This window comes from Phaseolus vulgaris, chromosome 4 (assembly GCF_051622355.1).
Source record: "Phaseolus vulgaris cultivar YP4 chromosome 4, ASM5162235v1, whole genome shotgun sequence".
NCBI classification, from domain to species: domain Eukaryota; kingdom Viridiplantae; phylum Streptophyta; class Magnoliopsida; order Fabales; family Fabaceae; genus Phaseolus; species Phaseolus vulgaris.
In genome coordinates this window covers 1,718,688-1,743,923 of record NC_143501.1, presented here as the reverse complement: position 1 = coordinate 1,743,923, position 25,236 = coordinate 1,718,688, and the positions used below count along the sequence as shown (strand labels likewise).

General features: G+C 32.7%; 3 protein-coding genes across 5 annotated transcripts; 2 read left to right on the top strand and 1 right to left on the bottom strand.

Annotated features, from left to right (window-relative positions):
- The first annotated feature begins 3,812 nt into the window (after nucleotides 1-3,812).
- On the top strand, nucleotides 3,813-9,780 carry LCBK1 (long-chain base (LCB) kinase 1). The gene is made up of 9 exons (XM_068645305.1): nucleotides 3,813-4,142; nucleotides 4,260-4,982; nucleotides 5,086-5,457; nucleotides 5,842-5,935; nucleotides 6,035-6,072; nucleotides 6,590-6,736; nucleotides 7,284-7,383; nucleotides 8,272-9,203; nucleotides 9,478-9,780. The coding sequence occupies exons 2-9, from the start codon at nucleotides 4,494-4,496 to the stop codon at nucleotides 9,616-9,618; spliced, it is 2,313 nt and encodes a 770-aa protein (XP_068501406.1). The 5' UTR covers nucleotides 3,813-4,142; nucleotides 4,260-4,493; the 3' UTR covers nucleotides 9,619-9,780.
- Nucleotides 9,781-11,447: 1,667 nt separating this feature from the next.
- On the top strand, nucleotides 11,448-12,198 carry LOC137836637 (ferredoxin-thioredoxin reductase, variable chain). The gene has a single exon (XM_068645307.2). It carries the CDS (start codon nucleotides 11,525-11,527, stop codon nucleotides 11,984-11,986), a length of 462 nt encoding a protein of 153 aa, XP_068501408.1. The 5' UTR covers nucleotides 11,448-11,524; the 3' UTR covers nucleotides 11,987-12,198.
- A 4,410-nt stretch (nucleotides 12,199-16,608) lies between these two features.
- On the bottom strand, nucleotides 16,609-23,143 carry DEG10 (DegP protease 10). 3 transcript variants are annotated; one of them, XR_016520571.1, is made up of 8 exons: nucleotides 22,693-23,137; nucleotides 22,270-22,515; nucleotides 21,809-22,004; nucleotides 20,455-20,667; nucleotides 19,726-19,853; nucleotides 18,401-18,604; nucleotides 17,667-17,717; nucleotides 16,609-16,919 (listed from the first exon to the last, which is right to left on the bottom strand). XR_016520571.1 is itself a non-coding variant. In XM_068645306.2 (8 exons), the coding sequence occupies exons 1-8, from the start codon at nucleotides 23,045-23,047 to the stop codon at nucleotides 16,710-16,712; spliced, it is 1,650 nt and encodes a 549-aa protein (XP_068501407.1). In that variant the 5' UTR covers nucleotides 23,048-23,143; the 3' UTR covers nucleotides 16,609-16,709. The 3 variants fall into 3 exon arrangements, 1 of the variants encoding a protein (XP_068501407.1); XM_068645306.2 differs by having other exon boundaries at nucleotides 20,455-20,714; nucleotides 22,693-23,143; XR_016520570.1 differs by lacking the exon at nucleotides 19,726-19,853 and having other exon boundaries at nucleotides 20,455-20,714.
- Between the last annotated feature and the right edge of the window lie 2,093 nt (nucleotides 23,144-25,236).

Genomic DNA, 25,236 nt, shown 5'->3' with positions numbered 1-25,236 from the left:
ACATGGCTTTCACAACTCCCATTATTCTTAATTAGAAGGACACATATTTCATGACACAAGTGTTAACTTCCATGATTTTAAGAATATGGTCGTTTGTGGAATATGTGATTGTTTGTTGGTTTTTGTTACCTTTGTGGTGTCGTTTGATACTTCTAAAAGGCTTTGTATGCCTTGTAGTGTTGATCTTCTACTTTGTGGAGAACATTAACATGATCTTGTATACTCTTTTTTTTTTAATTCAGTGATGACTCACATACTACAAAAAAATATGCTCTTTTGATTAAGTATCATTTTTAAGTATATCATTTAAACTTGTTACACATTATATAAATACATTAGATACACTAAAGTTGTCTTGTTTTATCAAGAAACAATAAGACTTGAGATATTTAAGACTTTGATCGTATGATTTGATTCATCTTTAACTTAACGAATTTAAGATTCAATGAGTTAATTGTGATCAAATTAATATTAATAATTAAAAAATACATAAAAATGTTAAGAGAACATAATATCACAAATTTATGATGTTAAAATCCAGAGTAAAACATATTTATAAGTTCTTAGTATTTAAAAAAAATATAAAAAATTAACTAAAATGTACTATCTTCTTTAAATTGAAGTTTCAACAATATGCATTAATATTAATTAATAATAACAACCTTTATATGTAAAATAAAAAATAAAATAACGGGAAAATGGATTTACTTTTTCTCTTTAATAATTGTGTTTAAAAACATGTATTTTTAAGTTTTATTTTTGTTGACTTGCATTTGATTAATTTTTACTAGTTTTCTTTCTTTATTTCCTAGTTCTTTAATAGTTATTTTTTAAATAATTTTATGTTTTCTTTAAACTTATTATTTAATCGGTTATCAATTTTGAGGTTCATCAATTTATCAAGTTTAATTTTTAAAACATAGCTTATAAGTTGATTTTTCATTATAAATTTCAAGATGTCACTTATATTTTCTTTAACTTTTTGTAATTTTAAGTTATACATCATTTTTCTAGCCAATAGGTATGACATCTAAACTAGTACACTCACTATTATATATTTGTATCTTTTAAAGATAAAAAGTCTGTTATTTATATTTTATATTCATTTTATCATAATCATATGATGTCATCCTTATTTTTCCTCTAATAATTAAATAATGGTCATGATCACTTCTTTCCTGAAGTGTTAGTGTAAATAAGTCTAGTAATGATGCAAGTTTATACGTTATCTATATTTATTAGCATATATGTTTTCTTTAATATAGTAATTATTGGAATATTGAAAGGGATATTATTATAGGTGATATTATTTGAGTTTCTTATTTGATGTGATACTCGTGCGACCACTTATATTGGTTGTAGTTCCTCTTTCTATCTCGAGCTTATGTTAAGAAACTAAAATGATTATAAAATCTACTATATACACCCCCAATATCAAGTATAGATGAAAAGACTACCAATTAGGTCGATAATATATATATATATATATATATATATATATATATATATACTATTAGTTAAGTCGACAATATATCAACCAATACACAACCTCCTGTATGAAAATTGTATATTAATAAAAACATAAAATATATTTTCACACTGAGTAATGTTGTCAAAATGTTCACCAATGAATGACATGATGGTCACAAAGGAGAAGAATTAGGAGTCTAGAAAGAAGACTTGGGATGCTAGTATAGTAGACTTGAAAGCAGTCTTTGAGGACACTAAGAACAATATCACTCGTAGTTTCATGGAAGGTTTTAATGGATCTTTTAAATTCGTTGTTAACGATCAAACAACAGACATATGTTTTGCATGTACGTAACATGTAGTGGTGGATTTAGTTTTGACACTTAGTTTTTCTTGTTATGAACATTTGTTTAATGTCAATTATGTTAGTTTTTGTGCTTCATCAGTATTGTCTACTTTTGTTTGTATGTTGAGATTTGATTATCAATGTCGAGCACAACACATTTATTGTAAAACTTTATTTGTATGATGCACTTTGAATGACACACATTTAAACATAATTGTTGAGTTCAATGTAGTATACTTAAGGAAAATCACGTGTGTACCTTGTGATTACTTGTATGATGCTTATTTTTAAGTTAATGTCAACACAATAACCTTATGAGTATATAGAAAGGACAAAACCCTATAAAAATAACGCTTGTGGCTATATAAAAATAACAAAGTCCTGTAAAAGTGGTGATGCGTTGTTTGAAGTTGGTGTTTGTACAATAACATTGTGGATATATCGAAAAAGACAAAGTCTTATAAAGATATCATTATGATTATACAGAAACGACAAAGTCATATAAATATAAGGTTGACTTAAAAACTATATAAGAATGACTCAAATGTCTTATCAAAATGATTCTCAATAGTCATGTGAACATTATGTGTCTCCTTGCACTTTTATAATGTTTGAAGTTGATTAAGAATGACAATCATAAACTCGAAGTAAATATTAAAAAGCCATAAAAATCTATGTATATGACACTATCTAGCAAAACATTTTTTTTTATCATTTTTCAAAATAAATTATAATAGAAAATTGTTTCTAATTTTACTAGCATAATTTTTAAAAAAATAATTAAATAAATTTCATAATCTCTCCTGAACTCAATAAAATAATTAAAACATTTTTATTTTATGATTTTCAATTCTACCTTATACTAAAAACATGTTTAAACAAATTAAATACTGTGTGAAGGGTTCGAATATAAACGAAAAGAGAATGAATTATGTTTCTTTAAACTTTGAGAAAAAAAAAACAAAACTCTTCCCACATAAATTCTTTTATTGAAATATAAGTTATTCAAAATAACAATACAAATAAAGTGAATAAAATTAAAACATATTAATATTATCAAAATTTATACAATTTAAAGTTAACATATTTTAAAAAGTAAGACAAAAATGGTAGATGTAAAATAAATAAAAAATAATCACGACGAAGATATAAAGTTAATAAAAAGAAATACACCGACGTGTCTAATGCGTGGAATACCCTAAAAAACATGAAACATGTATATACATATATAAAAAATTAATAGGAGAATCAATCTAGTTTTTAAAAAGATAATGATTTAGTTTTAACAACTTCATAATGTACAACTAGATATCAATAAATGTTCAAGTAGCAAAAGAAAAATAGAAATTAAAATCAGCAAACTTTTGTCATAATAATGTTGTTTTGTTTATATATTCTAATCCACCCATACCAAATGTTTTAATCATAAAATATAAAGACCCTCAATTAGAAGATTAATTGTTTATATTTATCCATTGTTTATATTTATTGACGAATATGCTTCCTTCCATAGAATAATTATCCAAATTTGTTATTGAAGATGCATTATTACCTAGTTTCAAATTGTAATATAGTAAGACTAATATGATAAAAAAATGCAACATAACTATCTAATATTATTTACACCATATTCATTTATGCATTAATATTTAATTTTTTATTCCTTAAATTTAAAATTTCGTCATAATTTTATTATTAAAAATCGTCTCAATGATTAAGAGAGGAAGACATTGGAGATTTCACCTCGTCTATTAAAGATAATGACATTTCATAATATATTAGTATGTGTAAATCTCATATTATAAGTCAGTTTTATAAAATTGTGTTAGAATTAAAATCTCTTAATATGGTATCATAATCATTTCGAATCTATCTGGTACCATCCACTGTCAAATCATTATCAAACTATTTAATATATAATATATGGTCTCATACGAGTTGTAAGATTTTGGTGGAGGTGTGAAGATAAATGTGATAAAATGTGGAAATAAAAAGTAGGAAATAAGAATATAAAGTGAGTGATAGAAAGTAAATGATTAAAGTGATTGAATTTGGTGTGAAGAAATGGAGTTGGATTAATAGATGATATTGAGTTTGAGCTGGTACAGTGGCAGGTGTTGTGTTGTGTTTGTTTGGGACTCAATAGTTTAGTATTAAAAAAAATGTTGTCACAACTCACACACCGATGACGGCAAAGGAAAGTAGCGTTGAGTTTCAGGTTCATCTTCATGTTGTTGATGCTCAGCGTCCATTGCAGACAGAGACACACTTCACACCTTCAATTCAAACTCCTCCCTTCGAATCCGTCTCCGCCACTCCATCACTGGTTTGCTACTCTCTCTCTCTCTCTCTCTCTCTCTCTCTCTCTCGTGCCTCTTTCTCTTCTCTGTAGATTTACTTCACCTCACCTAACGCTAACGGAGTATCCAACTATGAAAAACAGAGCTTCCCGAACACGATTTCACTGATGCTTCGGATCACACGCACCGATTTCACTGCTCACAGATCCACTCGTTGATTCGCGATCTGAGCTGCAGAGTGCCGAATAGAAACCCTAATCTCTAATCTGTCACCGGAATCGGGAATTTTGGCCGTACAGAAGGTGGCTCAGCCCTTGCGTCATGCGTTTGCGCATGTCCGGTTCTCCTCCTTGCGTTTTTCTGTGATTGATGGTAGTATGAGAGATATGCACCGGAATTCTACTGGTAGTACTAATAACAACACTAATACTAATAATAAGATATCATCGGCACTGAGGCTGTCATCACCTCAGCAATCTCTAAGACGTTTGGGATTGTGTTCCCAGATAGCAACGGGGGAACACTCCTCTCCTATCGTTTTCCCTGAAAAACGTGCCAAAGTGAAGGCTTCAAGGAAGTCCAGTGTCCCCACTACCATTCGTCCGGATGATCAGGACATCACCAAGAGTTTCGACCATAGGATTGATATTGGAGCAGGGGGAGGAGGAGATGAGAAGTCTGATTTGTTAGGATACGTCGTGTTCTCTGGAAAACTTGTTTTGGATAAGAGAAAAATTGCTACGAATAATAATGCTGATGCTCAACAAACTTCTGATATTACCAACCAAGATGCTGTAGATGCCAAACTTACAAGCAAGGCTTTGGCTTGGGGCTCCCAAGTGCTGCACCTTGATGATGTTATCTCGGTAATGCATTTGCTTCTATGTCAGATGGATGGTTCAATACTTCTGTGGTAGGTGCTAGGAAACAAAAAAAAGTCTAATTGGTTTTAGTCCGTGTTCTAAACAGGTTTCTTATAATGCTGGTCTCAGACATTTCACAGTGCACTCGTACCCTTTTAAAAAAGCTTCATGTGGGCTTTCTTGTTTCATGAAATCTCAACGAAGTCGCAAGGACTTTCGCTTTGTAGCTTCTAGCATAGAAGAAGCTCTTCAATGGGTTGGTGGATTTGCAGATCAACAGTGTTTCGTGAATTGTCTTCCTCACCCTTTATTGTCTTCAAAGAAGCAGGCATCCTCAGAATTATTTCAATCAGATACCCCTCCTGAGTTGCTCTTTAGATGTAAAACTCCACCTAAGATGCTTGTAATTTTAAACCCACGATCAGGTCGGGGTCGTTCAAGTAAAGTTTTCCATGGTATTGTGGAACCGATATTCAAGGTATGCTACTTTCTTTCTTGGATTATGTGACCCGTATATATTGTTATTTTCATCATTGTGGTAGTGTGCGTATTTTATTTTATGGTTTCAAATTTGGCCTTGAAATTAGAAATGTTTAGTGTGTAAAACAGCAAGCCATTATGCAAGACATTGGTACTTTCTATATTGTGTCTAGTTTTTCATTGTCTGTCAACACATTGGTCTTTCATATTATTACTATTATTATCTTTATTAATATTATTATGCCTACTCAGTCTTTGATTTCAACACTTCAACCATTATAGTTAAGTACTTGTACTATTTTATATATAACATGCAATAGGAAGGATACAGTAACGCATTATGTGACTTTCTTACATGTATCTATGGCATGTACTGTGACAGCTTGCTGGGTTTAGATTGGAGATAGTTAAAACAACATGTGCGGGTCATGCTAGAAATCTTGCATCAAGTGTAGACATCAGCACCTGCCCTGATGGTAAAATCATTGTTCTTTAGTCTATACATGTGCTGAGTATTGTTTTGTTACTTTTTAAATGTTTCTTCATTTATACCACTTTTCTGGTGTTTCTTTCAGGAATTATCTGTGTTGGTGGTGATGGAATAATCAATGAGGTCAGCACATTATTTTAATGATTCTGTGAATTGTTCTATGTACTGGTTTATTGATGAAATGAAAGTACTAACTTCTGTTTGTTTTACCTTGAAAAAGCCTTTCATATGTTATGTGCTGGATCATAAGCTATCTAGGACTAATTGAAAAATAATAATGGATATCTTTTGTGTAAATTCCAGTGGTTCAAGGCTTCTTTCATTATCACAATAAGAGTGGTAGTGGAGTTATTAGTTGTTTTGGTAGGAACTGGATTAGCTCACACACGGAACACTCAAACTGATATGCGTATCTCTTCTTCTGAATTGACATCAGAGCAACGGGGTCTTATACATGTATACTAGTATTAAAGGTTTAGGGTTTAAGATTTAGGGTCAGAACAAATATAGGGTATTTATACCCCATCATCTTATGAACAAGGATATTAAAGGTTGTGCTTTTTGTTGGAGTGCTGCTCTTATCACACACATACAAACATCATTAATGATGAGCAAGTTATATGACATGGTTGGTTTGTAGGTTCTTAATGGTCTCCTTAGTAGAGACAATCAAAAGGAAGGAATATCTATACCTATTGGAATCATACCGGCTGGTTCTGACAATTCACTGGTATGGACTGTTCTTGGAGTCAGAGATCCGATTTCTGCAGCAATGGCTATTGTAAAGGTAGCATTCTTTCATCTTTTGTTCTTCTCTAGTAAGTGATGGGTATGTAATTAATAACTTTTATAGTTAGGATCAGGCATCAATAACATTAGTTCATATCCATGTTCTAGATACAAGTTGACCATATTATTTGCGTATTGATATTCATTCTGATTAGGCATTGATAAAATTGTTCACTCATTGTCAGCATTCAGTTTCTGATTTATCCATTTTAGCATCTGCTTATACCATATAATCTAATCATAGTTAGAAAGGAAATAAAAAATAAATACATTTCATCCCTTCTGTGTGCGAGTGAGGAGGGGGTTACATTCTCCTCCTTCTACAACCTATATAAGAGGAATTGTAAACATGAGTTGTGTAGAGAACGAATTAAATGGCAACAAATTCCTCCCCCCCTTTTCTTTGGTTAAATAGTTGGACATTTATTGGCTATATGTCACTTCAGTTTCCCATGGCTGCAGTTGTGTAGATTTCTAGATATCTCACTCTTATTTAATACTTAATAAACTCTTACATAATACACTAATTCTGTTTCTTGGTTCAGGGGGGTCTCACTGCTACCGATGTCTTTGCTGTTGAATGGATGCAGACTAATAAAATTCACTATGGATTAACAGTCTCCTATTATGGTTTTGTTAGTGATGGTAAGTCAATGCAGTGTATAAATTTTTTAGTTATTACTGAAGGCAGAAATTATAGGATAAATAAGGGAAATCGTTTGCTTTTATTATATTGTTCTTTCCTTTGCTTCTAGTTGTTGCTACATTTCTTGAGTAGCTGAATTTTAGTTCTTAGCTCTATTTTTTGAAGATCATGTATGGATTAAGAATTTTTGGCCATAATGGGCCTTAATGTTGGTTTTATTGTCAAGAACCAACCACGTCAAAAACTTTTATCTCTAACACGGCTCCCTAGACAAGTGCCTCTTTGCCTTGAAGCATAAACAATGCACAGACCCACCTCATCAGGTGTTGAAATTCAAATTTTGGAAAAATGGTTCAGGCAATGATTTAATTCTTGACCACTAAGAATACAATGTTAAGAACTAACCATTCTAAGTGAAGGCTCATGAATGGTTCTTTTTATATAAATATAACATATTTAGTTAAAGTCTTTTCTCTTTAGTAACTTTAGGCAATTAATGGGATGTCATATGAACTCTTGTATGCAATACGCATGGACATGTCTGGCAGTTAGTATGAATGTGTAGTAGCAGTAAAAATATGGGTGGAGGCTGAAGAAATTAAGGGCTAGGTCATGATAAGAATGGAGAGGTCAAGTGTTGCATCTTGGCTCTTGATAGATTTTGCGTTATTGACCAATTTTTCAGTTGGAAGTTTGTATATTTTATGATAATTTAATAGTGGACACTTGGTTAGTGGTAATAAAAAGTGTGAGAAAAGAAAAGGAAAAGCTAGGGGAAAGTATAACCTTTATGTAGAATTTAAACATGAAGGCAGTTGATCGATGCAGTGATACAATTATTAAGGCCCAGATTTAGGCTAGTGTCTTATGTATTTTTCACATTTCAGTGTTGGAACTTTCTGAAAAATATCAGAAGCGCTTTGGTCCACTGCGGTATTTTGTTGCTGGATTCTTCAAGTTCTTGTGCTTACCACGCTACAGCTATGAAGTTGAATATCTTCCAGCTTTGAAAACGGAGGGAGAAGGAAAGATTTCTGGTGAGAAGGAAGTACTTGACATGTCAGATCTGTGTACTGACATCATGAGCAGATCAAATAAGGATGGAATGCCAAGAGCATCTAGTCTTTCAAGTATTGACTCAATAATGACTCCAAGTCGTATATCTGGTGGGGACCTGGATACCTGTAGTAGTACCCATGCTAGCACTGAACCTTCTGAATTGGTGCGCGGTTTAGATCCAAAGTCTAAACGCCTATCATCTGGAAGGGGCAATGTAACAGCAGAGCCAGAAGTTATCCATCCCCAGCTGCCTCTATCAACAACTCCAAACTGGCCAAGAACCAGATCTAAGTCCAGGAATGATAAAGGATGGACTGGATTGACCACAACACATGATACCACTCGATGGGGCAATACTGCAACAAATGATAGAGAGGATATATCATCAACACTGTCTGATCCTGGTCCTATCTGGGATGCTGAACCAAAATGGGATGCTGAACATAATTGGGATGTGGAAAACCCAATTGAGTTGCCGGGACCATCAGATGATACAGTAATGGGATCTACAGAGGAGGTTGTGCCTCGTTTTGGAGACAAATGGGTTGTGGCTAAGGGGCGATTTCTTGGCATTCTGGTTTGCAACCATGCATGTAGAACAGTTCAGAGCTCTCAGGTGGTTGCTCCCAAAGCTGAGCACGATGATAACTCACTAGATTTGCTCTTGGTTCATGGGAGTGGAAGATTGAGGCTGTTGAGATTTTTCTTACTTCTACAAATGGGTCGACATCTTTCACTGCCATACGTCCAATATGTCAAGGTATTTACATTTATAGTTGTTTTACTCCATGATTTCTCAGTGAACTTTGTTGAAAATCACTGCATTTTCACACTAATATATTCTGATGACTACACACTAGTAAAACCACCTAATGATGTAACTCTATGTGTGTATATATATTCCAATCTTTTGTCTTCCTTCTCGGATGACTATAATTGATATTTGTGATTAGTTTTGAACTATGAAACGTACAGGTGAGTATCTTAGAATGATGCATATCTGGCTGTTATTTTATCCTGGTAATTTGATGTAGGTAAAGTCCGTGAGGATAAAGTCAGGGAAGCACACTCACAATGGATGTGGTATTGATGGTGAGCTTTTCGCTCTCAATGGACAAGTAATTTCTTCTATGCTACCAGAACAGTGTAGGCTTATTGGTCGCTTTCGTATATGATAACTGAGTTCTTTTCAATTCTTTCATGGGTTCTGGGAAGTTTCATGTACCTTCTCATATAAGTCCAGATACCCAATCTGTCTTGCAAATTCCTTATCGCTGTAACAGCTGAGCTTTGTAAATCTTTTGTTCCGGTTATATGTATCTGTTGTTGCTTGCTTACCTGTCTTCCTTATTTTGTTTTTATATAAAAAAACTGCCCATTTATGCATTTCCTGCAACAAGAAGGTTCAATGTATTTTGATGATCACCATTTCCTCGAATTGGTAAGTTGATTCTTATTCTAAAGCTTCTGATCGTGATCTTGTTTCTCTTAATATCTGGTTATCATGTTTGGTCTCCTCCCTTTACTGTTTTACACCGCATGTTGTAATTTCGAGATATTGTAAAGAATCATTTTTGTATTTTAAATATAATGATTTTTTTTATACGAACGTTTTTTTTAATAGTAATAATATTCACCTAAAATAAACGCATAATAAGTTTGTCATAAATCATCATAATATTTCCTATTAATGATTAATTTTTTTTATAATATTATTGTTAATTTTAAAATACAAAATCTAAGTACATTATATAATCTTTAAAAACTATAACTATGTCCTTGTCGTTTGTTGTGAAGGTATGGTGTAAACAACTTTCTCATCTGTGATGTCATACTAGACTATCTTTTTGACACATGTACACAATTGATTATGTACTATAGAATGTGGACTATCCTCCTAAATATCTTGGATTTGGATTGAAATGGCATTAGTCACTTAAAATGTTAAAATAAATAATCATATTAAAATAATAATAGATAAAAAATAATATAAGTTATTCATTGGACAAGTATGCTCCTTTAGATTATGTGAACAATGATATGATAGTACATACGATTGATTTTCATTTACTCGAGAAAGTATACATGGATGTGACACTAATATGAAAATAGTACATGTATCTTATGTATCTGATTGCACATGCTAAGGGATGTAAAGTTAGTGTTACACCGGTAACAATGCTGGCAAAGTGCAACCATTCGTCATCAACATAAACTACACTTGCTTCAAAAAACTACACTTGCTTCAAAAGGCGGGGAGGTTAAGGGTTTGTCTTCTCGTCCCAAGCTGTATATATCCTGAGAATATGAATATTGCCTCAAACGATTAACTAGGACGTTGTTATGAAATCCAACGTCACATACAAACATATCTGTTCCATAATGAATAAATGTAAAATGTCTACACATCATCCAAAGAGATGATCATCTCTCTAATATGGAGGTGGAAATTGTGGTGTCGCAGTGTCACCTTTCCACAAAAGTTGAAATGAAACATTTATCAACGATTTTATAGTTAATGTTGTTCAATGACAATAATTCGATATTAAGCATTACACTCTAAATTTGCGGATGAAGGATCTAAACATACTTAAGTATATGGAGACCAAATTTAGTTTCTCACCCTCCCACAATATAGTCCGTAAAATAGTTATATTAAAAGTTATAAAGATGCAGATAGAGATTAGAGGGGTGCATGAAGGAAAAACACTCGATGTAAATAAGAAGAATTGGTAAAAAAAAGTGGTGAGACGGTAAGAGGGCCAAAATGATTTGAAAGCATAAAAGAAATAAGAAAAAGAGGTGTGTGATAAGTATGAAACGTAGACGTAACGTAGGAAATAAGAGAGAAGAATAAACATAATAATTACAAAATGCGAATGGTTGAGATGGATGCATATGGATATGGATATTGTAGGAGTGTTGCAGAATGGGACACGTGTCCTCTTCCGGGGACTCACTTCGACTATTATTGTTATTATTATCAGATAATTACACAATGCTCAAATCATTTATCTCTAATACAAAATTTGGGAACCCTTGATTTGATTTGGACTCGCAGAAGAGAGAAGATAAGATACGATGAGCAGCACCACTGCGCTAAGAGCAGGTGCCATGGCATCGTCGATGGTGAGCGTATCCCCAAATTGTTACTGCAACTGTAATTCCTCATCGACAACGATGATGCTCACGAGGAAGACGACGAAGATGCCTTTCTCAGTTGCAATGAAAAGCAGAATCGTTCAGGGCGTTCGCTGCGAGGTCGCCATTAACGCCGTGGAAGAGTCCACGACGTCAGCAGAGGCCAAGGTTGGATCGCGGGTTAAGGTGAAGGATGGTGTGAAGGTTTACCACGTCCCCAAAGTTCCCGAGCTTGACCTTTCGGGCTTGGAAGGTGAGATCAAGCAGTACGTTGGCCTCTGGAACGGTAAGCGAATCTCTGCCAATCTTCCTTACAAGGTTCAGTTTGTGACTGAAATCCAAGGTCGTGGTTCTGTCAAGTTCTTCGCCCATCTCAAGGAAGATGAATTCGATTATGTTTAGCTTCTCCTTCGTTGCCCTCACTCACTTCCATCAATACCCTTAATTTCCTTCCCTCATTATTACACTACTATTACTTCTACTGCTGAATAATCAATTCATCCATGTGATGTCATCTTATCTGCACTGCACCCTTGTTGTGTATAATGTAATTGATCCTCCTCCTTTAGTTAACTTCTTTATATCGCTGCAATTTTAATCCTCCTTAATTTTCACTCTACTGTTACTGCTATTTTCGTTGTGGTTGCACCTTGTTAGAGGACATCATTTATATAATCCATCCCTCTTCAAAAACCTGCTCCCAAATATCTTTCTATATTTTTTTCCTATTCCTTCCTTCTTACTAGTTAAAATAATCTTTTGTTGCTCCTGTGTTCCAACCTCCCTTTTAATTTATGTGAGGGAAAGGGTAAGGAATACAGCTAAGTTTAAATTCAGTTTACCTTTTTTACATTTTCATAATGTCAATTAATCATAGATATCATAATTTTTATTTTTATATTTTTTTTCCTTTTTTTTTCATCTCTAAACTTTAACGTTTTCGGTTAAAGTATACAAGGAGGATTTTTATACTATCTTCTAAAGATCTCATTTTTCACTTATAAATTTTTCGAACTCTTTCCTTTTCTTCCTATTACCTTACCATCCAACATTCAAACATACTTTTGGATGGAGAAGAAATAGCAATAAACTAAAGAATAAAGAATAAAGAAAAGAGGAAGAGAAGTAGAGAATAGAGAGAACTGATTTTGAAATATGCTCAGAAGTAAGTAGGGAAGAGTTTTAATTTAGAGGAATGATATGAAGGTCTCTCATTTTCTTCACTTCATTAGATAAAACTCCTCGGTGAGTAAGGTTTCTATAAAACCTTGTACTAACCTCCCTTCTCCATCCTAACAAGCCCGGAAAACATATTATATTATGTTCCACGAAGACTATTCTATATTTTGTCTTTAAATCATCACTATTTCATATAAATATCAGACTCAAGCAATTAAAATAATATTGGGTGTGCATATTGCCATTGCATTTGATTGAAAGGAGATATCAGATATGCTATCACTGTTTGAAGTTTTCAATGTTGAAAGACTAAATGAATGATATGAATTCACCTTCTGTAGTCATACTGTCACTTTTGTTGCCCTTAAGTTTAAATGTTTTCAAGTTTTAACACGTCCATTTTCTAGTGATGCAAGACGTTCACATTACACTGTAAGATAACCATCTCTTATATTTTACCAATTAATGTTCTTTGATGATTTGAATGTGTAGCTTAATCATTTTAATATTCATTTGTAAGGGTCCCTTTTGGTAAAAGCAATGATATTCTTTGACTAATTTGTCTTTTAATATTCATTACTAGGGTTCTCCTATGTAAGCATTGTTTGTATGGTATTGTATAAATTTATGGGAGAATACCTTGCACTCATTTTTTACTCATTGGTAAGCAGCTTTCCCCAATGAATTTTGTTGATATTTGAAGTTTTTTTTAAGGTACTTGAGTATTATGGGGTGTCCGAGTCTCACATGAAGCAGTATGTGATGTTTAGACAAGTATTTAAATACTTGGCTCTGTCCTTTAAGGATTGATTTCCCAAGTGTTTGGATGTTTTTTAATCAGTTAGAAGTCGATTGTTGATGTGTCAGAAAAGACTACCTACAAAGGGCTTTGACATTTGGATGGAGTTGAAAGAGGAACTGATTTTATTAATTTGAGTCACAAAAACTACATCTCTAATAGTCCTTTTATAGGGACAATTGTGCCTAAATAGGGAGATTGTGAAGTAAAGGGAAAAGGATGATAAAAGTTCAAATAAGATAATCCTTGGATCCTGGGTTTTGACCAACAAGAAGTAGAGTGAAGAGTGTCATAGAATGTGTCCGAACTATTGAGATTTTGACTCTTAATGGTACTGCTATGGTATGAACTTGGATATTATGGGATGTCTATGTACCACATTGCGATAGAGTATTTAACTATGGCTGTCAAGCTCTTCCGTAATGATAAATGTGCATCATCAACTCTGACATAAAAAACTATATTATCAAGATCAAATGTATTTAGAGTTGGATTACTTGAATTTCCTCCAACATCACCTTCATCTTGAGGTTGCTCACCCTTAACCTCTCCATCAACATTACCTCCTTCTTCAATTATCCATTCATCACCAAACTGAATGCCATTAAATGGAAGTGCAACAATTTTTGTAACTTGTTTTCTCTTCAATTTCAAGTTATATGTCTCAAAAACCAAATCATTCATTTTCTTTTGATGCAAGTGATTTCTTCTCTTTGTATTAACCTAGAACTAGATGCCACAAACTTTGAAATTTTATGATTATCTGAACCAAATAGAGAAAATTAAAAACCACAACTAAAGTCATATTGTCATTTCAAATTAGCTCCAATTATGTTCACACGTAGAAGAGGAACAAGTCAATCTCAAAACAAGAATAACAAACTTCAACTCTAGACATCCATCCCCTAACATCTCCCCCACCATTTTGTAGGAAACACAGCCTTTCTAGTGTCTATTACGTTTTCTAGCATAATGAAACTCAATAAATTGCATATTAATATTTTTCCCCTTTTGCAACATGTTGACCAATTTTCTCATGCACATATACAACTCCTCTTTCACCATTGGATCATCATTTCTAAATTAGATTCATAGGCAATTAGTGATTAAGATAATATGCAGCTGCATGTGAAGACCTGGGAGCATATTACGAGTTCGATAGCCATGTATCCTTTGATGCTTATGGTTATCACTTGTCCATTTAACATGAAATATGGTAGATTTAATTAGCTGAATTAAAGGTTTGTCTTCATTGTAAAAATGAACTCCCCTCATTTCTCTCTTCTTACTGCTTAAATATTTTCAAGTAGCGTCGCTTTATGTCACTATGTAGTCTGTCCAAGCTGCCATGTTCTTCTATTGCAATCATTTCCTCGGGACGATTGCATCTTTTGTTAGAAAATAGTGCTGCGCTTGTATGTACCATTGGTGCATGATTGTCATTTTTGTCCAGTAGATCAGGTGGAACAAAGAATAGAAATCATAAAGAAATAACCGAGTCCCAAGTCATGTATAAGCTATACATTTTCATGTTTCAATGATGACATGGAGTATTTGAGGTTGAAATTATGTGTTTCAACAAAATCGAAGATTTGGCCTTTTCCTTCCAGTGCGAGTTTAATTGTGAATGCATCTTGTGATGGATTATTCACATTACTTACTCTCCTATTAGCTTCAATAAATGACTATAAATATTTCTTGTTAATAGTCCCATGGAATTAACTTGTTCCATTTTTTTCTTCTAACCATGATAGTAATATTGTGTTTCTGTTTTGTTTTTTTACCTTTACTTTCTAGCATTCCGTTTCTCCAAAAATGACAAAATTGGATGTTTATTTGACAGTGACGTATTTTTACTGTTTTAGCTTTCTGTTTTGATTAAAAATGTAAATTCTGAATTTTCTTGAAGATTATTTTTAATGTAATTGTCTAATTTAGATGGAACAAGTACGACTGAAACCAAGTTATTTTGCGATTAGTCTCATTGCGTCTCGGACATTATAAAACATGGTTCCTAGGTGTCCCAAATTTGTCTACTGTATGAAACTTTCTCAAATGAGAAAATATGTTCACTTCAACATCTTTAGCAACAACAATTTTTTTGTACTTGTATATGTCACATAACAATATAATATTTACTACAAATCATGTTTATAATAAATAATTTATTTTGAAATCACTATATTTTTTACTTTATTTGCTCTTTCCCAAGAGTCTTAGAGGTATACTTCATGAGATATTTTTTTATATTAATTAGGTCATTGAACAATAAATTTATCTTTTATTCTGATATTTTTTAAATAACACTTTTAGGTTAATTGCTGCATTTTAGATATTATCATTTTTATAAATTGTCATTATTTTGTTATTAGAAGACATTTGAAGGAAAAAAAGTGTATATATATATATATATATATATATATATATATATATAATAGGATACTTTTTTTATCTCGAATTTTAAATGATTCGAGTTTTTAGAATATCGAAATACATATTCTCATTGAAGATTAAAAAGTATGAATGATTTACCTCTATTTTAAAAAAAGTTCAATATTCCAATCTTAATTTTTCAAGGAAAACATAAATCACTATCCTAGTAAAATAGTGAGCGACGCATCAGACGTTTAATTTCCAATAAAACATCCTTAACTGAGAAATCTTCACTTTTTCAATTCATGTTCATCATAAGGCTTTCATAGCCGTTTGTATTGTCATTCATTATATTTGTCCTTTTCAATTGAAAATTTGGGAACGCTCTTGTAAGAATAAAAATATACTATATTTGATGTTCTAGTTATCAACTTCTCTTAATTTACAAATGTTTTAATAAATTGTAACTACTAAAATAGAATGTTACATAGTTCAGATGTGTTCCTAACACTCCTGTACAATATTTATGTAGCATAATTATGATTTTCTTTTCTTCCAAAGTACCATGATGAAAATATTGGCATCATTATCAGTTTTTTAGGAGTGTTTAAACAGTTATAACCTTGTATGGTAAGTTTAGCAATGACGCCGAAGAAATTATCTGCAAACAAACTGAAAAATCTTCTGGTAAAATTGACTGCCACAATCACAACGCAGTAATATCAGGTAGAAGTCACAATAATTAAAAAATGAGCATGTCGGTCCGAATTGTAATTATTCTGTGTCAAGAAGATCAATGGACACTGACGAAGGTATTCTGTGACGCTTCAAAATACTCGAAGTGGCAATTTTTGCCATTTCATAGTTCAAGACAATGACTCGATCATCATCCAAATCAATTCGTAAGAATTCTGCATTACAGTTTTGAACAAGTTGGCGCAAGTGTTCTAGATTGTCAATTTCTGTTCCATTAACCTTCAAAACCTGGATATTAAAATTTAAAAGTAAAAACAAACAGGAATTAATAGATCATCCAAATATGCAAACAATTTGTAATTCATTAGTGTCCTTATTCTAGAAGTTTAAAGGCAAATTTATCTAAATTTATCAACACCTTTGTTATCGTTTTCAAACCAGATCTTGAGAAGAAAGATGACACAATTCAAGAATGGTTTTGTGATCTATAAAAAAAAACTATATGGATACAACAATAGATCTAAATCCAAACTTCTACTATTCAGAGAGCAATTTTCAGACCCAAAAAGGCACAGAAGACTATGCTTTAAATCTGGAACATGGAGTCTAATAAAGCCTAACTATGCCCATGGGGTACGAGGATGTTATTGGCAAATCATCCTCAAAGGGCATTTTATACTTTCTTCTCCCACCCCATATATATAACACCTTTACTAAGATACCCTTGTCTATTATTTTAAAAAAAAAAAGACTTACTTAAGTTTTATATTCCTAATAAATTTAGGTATTTTCAATTGAGTCCCCATTAAATTTTTAGTAAAAATTTGCTATGGGTGGCCATTGCATGAATAATGAACAAATTGAGATCCGACATTGAATAGTGATATAGTTAAAATAGTGTCACAAGTGGAGAACAAGCTAGCTTTTGAGATTTAATTAATCTAAAAATCCATATTCTAACAGTATATGTGAGTTTGACCATTATTATATGATTTACTAAATGCGTAAATGACTGAAGCATAGACAAGTTGACACCTGTAATTCTGCAAGACGCTCATATCCAGCATTGATATCATCCATCAAGACCTAAAACAAACAAGATATTATTAGTAGAACAACTCTGAACCAAATATCTGCATTCATTTGCTAAAACCCAAAAGGAATCTGCACCATGTAGTAACTTTTTAAATGAGAAAGTTCACTTTAGTCTCGCCATAGAACTTAAGCAAATTATAAGAAATTTTATTGGTGATAATTATTTTCTACATCTACGTCTTCACCCCTTTGTATTATTTCCATTCAAGTTTAATTTTTAAAATTAATTTGACATGGTAAATCTAATGATTAGGAGATGCTAGTTTTTTTTGCTGTCCATTTGAGTACATTATAAATATCATTCAGTGGCACTAACAAATATGTTGCTGCCTAAGAAGAGGCCTCATATGCCAATCCTTCTTTACTCTAGCAAAAGAAATAAAATTGATGTGGTGTTAATAATGTCAACAAGCTTTAGAAAGAAAGACACTGCTATAATCTTAGGAAAAGAAATGCTATCAGAAAACCAAAGGAACGAGGCACGTGTGCAGATGATAATCCTCCTCGAAGAAACTAAAAAATACAAAAAGCCCGTCATGAAAGACATAATGCATGGAGGACCTATGCCCTATCTTGGCTGTCACCAGTTGCAAGTCTGTTATTACACATAACAGACACAGGAATGGCAAACATCAACTATATAAGATATTCACCAGAGTTAAAAAGATGTTTACCTGAGAGAGGATAACAAGTTGTTGATTTGCTTTCTTGGGCAATTCCCTCAGTGCCCGTTCACACAAACGACGAGGTGAAGTATTATACCAATCTTCCCCATACTCGTGAAGGTATGGCTGAGTGAGTGTAACAAATACCAGACCAGCGAAAATGTAATAACTTGGAAGTTTATCAAACTGATGAACTGGAACTAACGGTTGGATCTGAAATGTTGATGACAATATATTTAACAAAACCCCCAAACAAACTGGTAACACAAAAATGTAATTAGTAGGAAATGTAATTAGTTTAACTCAGGAATGGCAAACATCAACTAACTGCAGCACTGTACAGTTAACAATCTCCGTTAAAATAAATCTCTCCATCCTTCATTTGTTAAAATGATCGAACGTTAAAACTATATTAAGGGTTGTAAGAAGAAATGCAAGGGATCTTAATCCATCATAAATATGACAAAACAGTAAAACTACATGACTACTATAGCCTGAAATTAAATTCAGGGTTCTACAAGTTTAAGTAGTAAAAATTGTGAATATAAATACGAGTAGTCAACACTCTATATCAAACATAGAACGTCATCTCTTTAGCATTTTGATAATAACATTGTGAGAACCACATCATAAAAGCTAGCTACTGTACTTGGAGAACCTAAAGCTGGTCACACTAGAATCCCATACTTCTAATGTAGGATTCAAGACCCATACCTAGCGGTTGAATCCTTACACGTTTACTCAATTAAGCTAAAACTTATAAACTCAATCAATGATAGAATTAAAGAAACCTTGATAGAACCTTTTATCTGAATGAATATTGAAAACTCAATTGAATCTGTTTTATACATTGTGTTTATATACAGAGGTTGTCTAACTAACTGAAAGTTAGTTAGAGTTTACAGCTGTCAAAGTTAAAGAACCCTATACTACAGCTGTACAGAAAACAGAGTCAAAAACTACTCTAGCTAACATAGAATTTATGACTGACAAAATTAAGAAATAGTATACTAATGCTGTATATGAAACCAGAGTTAAACTACTCTAACAATCAACACTACAGATATCGTTTCAACTTGTTTTCACTCCACAGAGAAAGTATACAAAGGGAGGAAAGTACAACCGCAAATAAGACAATGTATCCTATAAAATACAAGAAAGCAAAACATCACAACTCACAAATCAATAGTGCAGCAACACTGCCCAATGTGCATGCATTGAAAAAAAAACGCAAACCAAAAACACCAGAAACAGGCCATAAACACAATCCTGTTTCTCAGCAAGTTGAGAACAATCATTCACTTATTAAACAGATGAAATACATAACAACATACTGGTCGGAGGATGATGCTAAGCTCATGCTCTTGACCATCCCGCAGAACTCTGACTATTGCCTTTTCATTAGGTTTCTTCATAGACACCAAGTGATCAAATGTTATCCGTTCTCTGTTTCGAAAAGGAACTGCAGTATACATGTCACATTATGCCGATGAACTAATGCGAAATCATTGACCAAAAAATGTAATTCATGATTGTGTTTGAATATAAAAAATGACCAATAATATCCTGACTGTAGCTTTTAAAATTAATTTGAAGTATATTACATTATCTTTCAGTTGTTTCCCCCTATTTATTATCTTATAGGGTTTGGTTTCCATATGTCCTTATATTTCATGAGTTTGTCTTAATTTATTATCTTATAGGATTATGATTTAGTTATAAATAAATGTTACAATCACTGACGGCCTCTCACACTTCTTTCATAATTGGAAGGAATAGGTATGGCTTCCAAACGGAAGATTCCATTGAGTTTATCTCCCACGAAATGATTAGTGTATTTTCTTTGACTTTCATCTTGGGAGAGAGGGGTCTGTCACTCTAGGAGGTGTCTCCTGTCAGGTAGCTCAACTTTCCCTTGCCATCAAGGGCCAATTTCACGGATTTAGTCCATTCGAATAATTTTTACCATTCAGCTTTTGAATCACAAGCTGTAAACTAGTACTCATGGACAAGAAAAAGATATGATATAAATGAAAATTCAGGAAACAAAAGAAAGAACACACCTGTCCCGTCATTTGCTAAAAGCACGCCATCAAATGAAAGTATAATATCATCTTTCTTTAAAATCTTGTACGCATCTGAAAGTGGATTAATTTTGCTTACAATCACCCCGGTCATGTCAGGTCGCATGCTAAAATGGTTTCTGAGGTGCACATTTTCGGTAGTCTGGCATGACAAACCCAGAGAACAAAATCCAATATATTTTCCATTTTCTTCTACACCAGATATAAAATGCTTTATTACAGGAACAGGTATAATGTAACTGCAACATCCAACATGAAAGGAAGTAATCTAGTGTGCAAAAGTTATGTTTGATCAGAAAAGCAGAAATATAATGCTTCACAAAATCCAATATATTTTCAATGTTCTTCTACACAAAATGCTTTATTACAGGAAGTGTTCCACCTCCTTCACCTTCATTTTAATATTTTCAGTTTTGTTATCCTAGTTTAACCTAATTCTTAGCATAGCCGCTATTTCTTCCTATCACCATACTTATTCAAGGACCACCACTCCCCCCGGATTTTCCACACCCTTAACAATACCGGAAAGAGTAATTCAGTTTAGCTACAAAGAAGGAAATAATAAAATAACAAATCATGACCTTCAGTGGAACGCTTCTCTCAAGGTTGCAGAATTGAATTCTTAAATGAAAACTAATCTATCAATACGTAATTGAGGTTGCTTCCTGATTTTTTATCCCCACCTTTAGCTGCACTTTTCCCCCTTCTCTATTTTTTTACAATTGAATACGATTTATATAGACTAACCAAGTTCGGGTGGAAATAAAAAAGGTAATTAGCAAACCTAAAATAGTTTGACAAAAGAAAAAGTTTTAATCCAAAATATCATTCCTGGGTGAAAACTTTCCCCAATGTATTCATTTCTTTTTTAAACATACATTACAATTATTTTTTAGCCCTTTTGCATAACTTTCTTTCCAACCCATTTTTCCTACCTATTTGAATACTTTTCCCACTCATTTGAACATTTTTTCCCACCCATTAGCTTAGTTTTACCCTGATCATTGGCATGATTTTTCCCTGCCTGTTTGGATGCTTTTTTACACTCATTTTGTACAAGCACATGCGTGATCATTAACGCGAATATTTACAAAAATTCTTTGATGAGCAAGAAATAAATTTTTTTGTGATTCTGTTAGCCACATGAACTTTTTTATGAATGTGGTATGTCGTTTGTTTCAGAGAACAGCTTTTTTTGTTTTTTTTTTTCATTAATAAACTTATTCGTGAATTATACTGGTATACATGAAATAAAAACTACTGGAATGAAGAAGGATTAATGAATCTTAAGCTTTGAACTCAAGAATAATAAAGGCTAAGAAGTCCCACTTACCCTATATTTTCGGCACCTGAAAGATTTTGGAATGCTACTCCGGCAACCTTATTGCTCATAATGGCAGGGCCACCACTGTTCCCTGGATTTATGGCTGCATCAATCTGTATTGCCATCAGCTGTGATGCACCATGGACATACTGTGTGGGTTCAACCCTTGAAACAACTCCTTTGGTGACTGAAATGTTGTCACCACCTGCAAACACACGCACTTAAATTAATTATTTAATCAAATGTGTGGTTGGTCACCTCTGCTACAAGTGTTCACTGTTCACAGATTCCCATGGAACATATGCCTAACATAACTTCTCTGTAATGTCACTTTCCTATAAGCTTTTTTTATTTATTTGCCAGAGAAGAGTTTTCCAAGAGAAAGAGAAGTACAAATGGGCCTCAAAGTATGTTAGAAGGAACAGAACACAAAATATGTTAACAAATGTTAATCCGTACTCTATTGCTACCTTGAGGATATCCCACAACAGCAACAGCTTCTTGTAGAAATGGGACATCTCCAAGCTCCAAGGAACTCATACCATCCCAAAACTCTTCACTCTCAATAGTCAATATAGCCAAGTCACATTCATGACCAACAGCTTTGACTTCTGCTCTATATTTGGTGGGACAACCATGCTTCCTAACAAGTACAAAAGTGTGATCAGCTACCACATGAGCGTTTGTAAGAATCTTTCTACCAAAAATTACAAACCCTGCATCACCATCATAAAGATATTTTAGAGAAAGACAATCGCGGCAAAGAGCATCAATAATTCAACAAATTCAGAAACAATTACCATTTTAGTGATCAAATATATGCATTTTCTCATTTTAGCCATTTAGTCCATAAATGAATGTTAAACTTAATAGTGTAAGTAAAATAAACTGACCAGAGCCCGTTGTTTCGCGCTGGGACTTGTTCTGCCAAGGAAGCAAGTAGTTGGGACTGCACGAAACAGTGAAAACTTTGACTACAGAATTCAATGCAAGTTCCACCGCCGTATTATGCGTCGCGTAAGCCTCACGAGCTTTCGAAGGTGGCAATCTCCGGTTCCTGAAATTGTAACTTTTGAAGAAAGACGCGGAAGAAGTAGAAAATAATTGTCTTTCACTTCTAAATTTGTTCTTAATTTGCTGCGTGATGTTGTTCCTGACAACTGACAATGACCGTGAAACAGCATTCTGTGTGGTCTTGGTCGCTGGTTGAGCGAAAAGGTGGCGAGCCATACGAACAATTGAAGCCATCACTACATTCACGAATCAAGCAACGGTGCACTTCTACTCGATGTGGTGCTCGCTCGCTAGCTAGCTACAACTCAAATTAGGGCGCCATGAAGTTCCTTTTTTTTTATTTATATCATAATATATTAGGGTTGAAATTTGTAATTGATGGGTTGCATTTATTTATTAAAAGGTAAAATTGTTTAATTAAAAAAAATATAAATAATGTTTACAATTTTTTTTTTAAAAAAAAATCTTATTTTATAGGTGCTTTTTTATACACGAAAATATTTTAATTTAAAAACAGTTATTAAAGATAAAATGGTAAGAATTTATGCACAACTTTTTATTAATGTTATAATTACAAAACATATACTGTTATTATTTAGAAAAAAATGTTTGCCGATTAAAAAAAATATTTAGAAAAAATGTTATTCAATTATTTATTCTTTTAAATAAATAAATTATATTTTATGGTATGAGAATGAGTCTCTTTGCTTTGCAATTAACTTTTGATTTAGATTCATTGAACAATTTACATGTTTATAATCAATCATACTTGTTTCATTTATAATATCTAAGACATATGTTTGAGAAATAACTATGTTTTTTTTAGAGAAATTATATACATTAACGTAGTGGAATCTTCTAGTGTGTATGAATACAACTCAAAAACATGTATATATATACCAACAAAGCATTATATAGGGATGAACACAAACATGTATACAAAGTATATCTATAATGTATCACTCTCTCGCAAATTGGAACATAGAAATTATATGCACAAAGCTCGATAGAGAATTAGAGGGTCTCAATGATTTGGTGAAGATATTTTCCAAATGATAATTGAAATTAACAAACTGAGTGGTAATATCTCGTGATAATAAAAAATTCTCAAATAAAGTGATAATCTATATTCAAATGTGTAATTTCTCCAAATATTAGTTTTTTTAAGCAACCATTTGAGTTAAATAAGCTAACAAAGGAAAAAAATCACAATTGTATACCTTGCTTCTACATTGGATTATGCCACCATAATCTCATTCTTGCTTTTTAAAGAGATCAAACTGTTACAAGTAAAACTCTTGCCAGTAAGTCTACCAAATTTGCATATGAGCATCCCATAACTAAAATATGATTATTGTGTTAACGTAACACCTCTTCATTGAGCCACTTTAATGTATTTTAGCATGCAAATGATTGCATTCTAATGTCATGTAGATGAGAATTAAGAAAATGACTAGCCACACTAAATGTAAAAGAGATGATGTCAAAATAAATGATTATGTGGTGGTTCAATTTTTCAACCACTCTCCTTTATCTTACAATATGTGAAAGTGGTTCCCATTGACCCAATAGAAGTTTAACATTGAGATTTATAGGTGCGCTAATGAGTTTGGGATGCATTAGTCCAACTTATCTTGTTAAGGCAAAAGTTTAGCACCCTAAGATTATTTATTAAGTGTTAAAAATAACCAAGTATAAAATATTATCATAATTTGTTTGTAAGACGATAATTCTAACAAATTATGTAAAACACAAATATTTTTTTTATGATAAATGATATAACAATGTGTTGCTTTTATCTTGAGTATGATAAGACGAATAAAATAACAAATAAAATGTGTAAGACATCGGACGATAAGTGCATAGACTAAACCATCATCATACTTCAATAAATATTCATATGTTGTAGGAAATGTTTGTCTATCAAGGAGATATGTTTTGAGATAAAATGTGAATTAATATTGAGATCTCTTGGAAAACAAGCTAAAATTGCTCTCTTCGTTAACTTCCTGACACAAAGAGCCTTTTAATTCTAACCTAATTATCTATGATGTACGCTTTGCACTTTTACCACGAATTGATGTAAACGACTGTGCTACCTAAAGAGATAAACATTGTCAGTTATAAATTATGTGTGTAGAAAAAAGTATTAAATGCAACCATTCATGTTGAAGTTCGTTAGATGCAAGTTGAACATAAAAGAATAATTGTAGTTGTTCAACGCCTATATAAAGTCAACCATAAAAAAAAAAAGCAAAGGAGATACCATTCCAAATTGTTGATGAGGTAAAAGGTATTCCTCAAAGCTTCATAAGTTTTATCTTAATCAAGCTGCCCTAATTGTTTCCCAGCTTCAGTGCCCTCAAAAATTGTGGTTGTCAGATTTCCAGTAGAGCTATTAATGATCATATCTTGGGAATCAA

Coding starts and splice junctions, on each gene's coding strand:
- LCBK1 (XM_068645305.1), top strand. CDS start 4,494: ATGAGAGATATGCACCGGAATTCTACTGGTAGTACTAATAACAACACT. Junction 5,936..6,034: donor CATCAGCACCTGCCCTGATG/GTAAAATCATTG, acceptor TGTTTCTTTCAG/GAATTATCTGTGTTGGTGGT. Junction 9,204..9,477: donor CATACGTCCAATATGTCAAG/GTATTTACATTT, acceptor AATTTGATGTAG/GTAAAGTCCGTGAGGATAAA.
- LOC137836637 (XM_068645307.2), top strand. CDS start 11,525: ATGAGCAGCACCACTGCGCTAAGAGCAGGTGCCATGGCATCGTCGATG.
- DEG10 (XM_068645306.2), bottom strand. CDS start 23,047: ATGGCTTCAATTGTTCGTATGGCTCGCCACCTTTTCGCTCAACCAGCG. Junction 22,516..22,692: donor GCGCGAAACAACGGGCTCTG/GTCAGTTTATTT, acceptor ATGGTGATGCAG/GGTTTGTAATTTTTGGTAGA. Junction 22,005..22,269: donor TGTTGTGGGATATCCTCAAG/GTAGCAATAGAG, acceptor GTGTGTTTGCAG/GTGGTGACAACATTTCAGTC.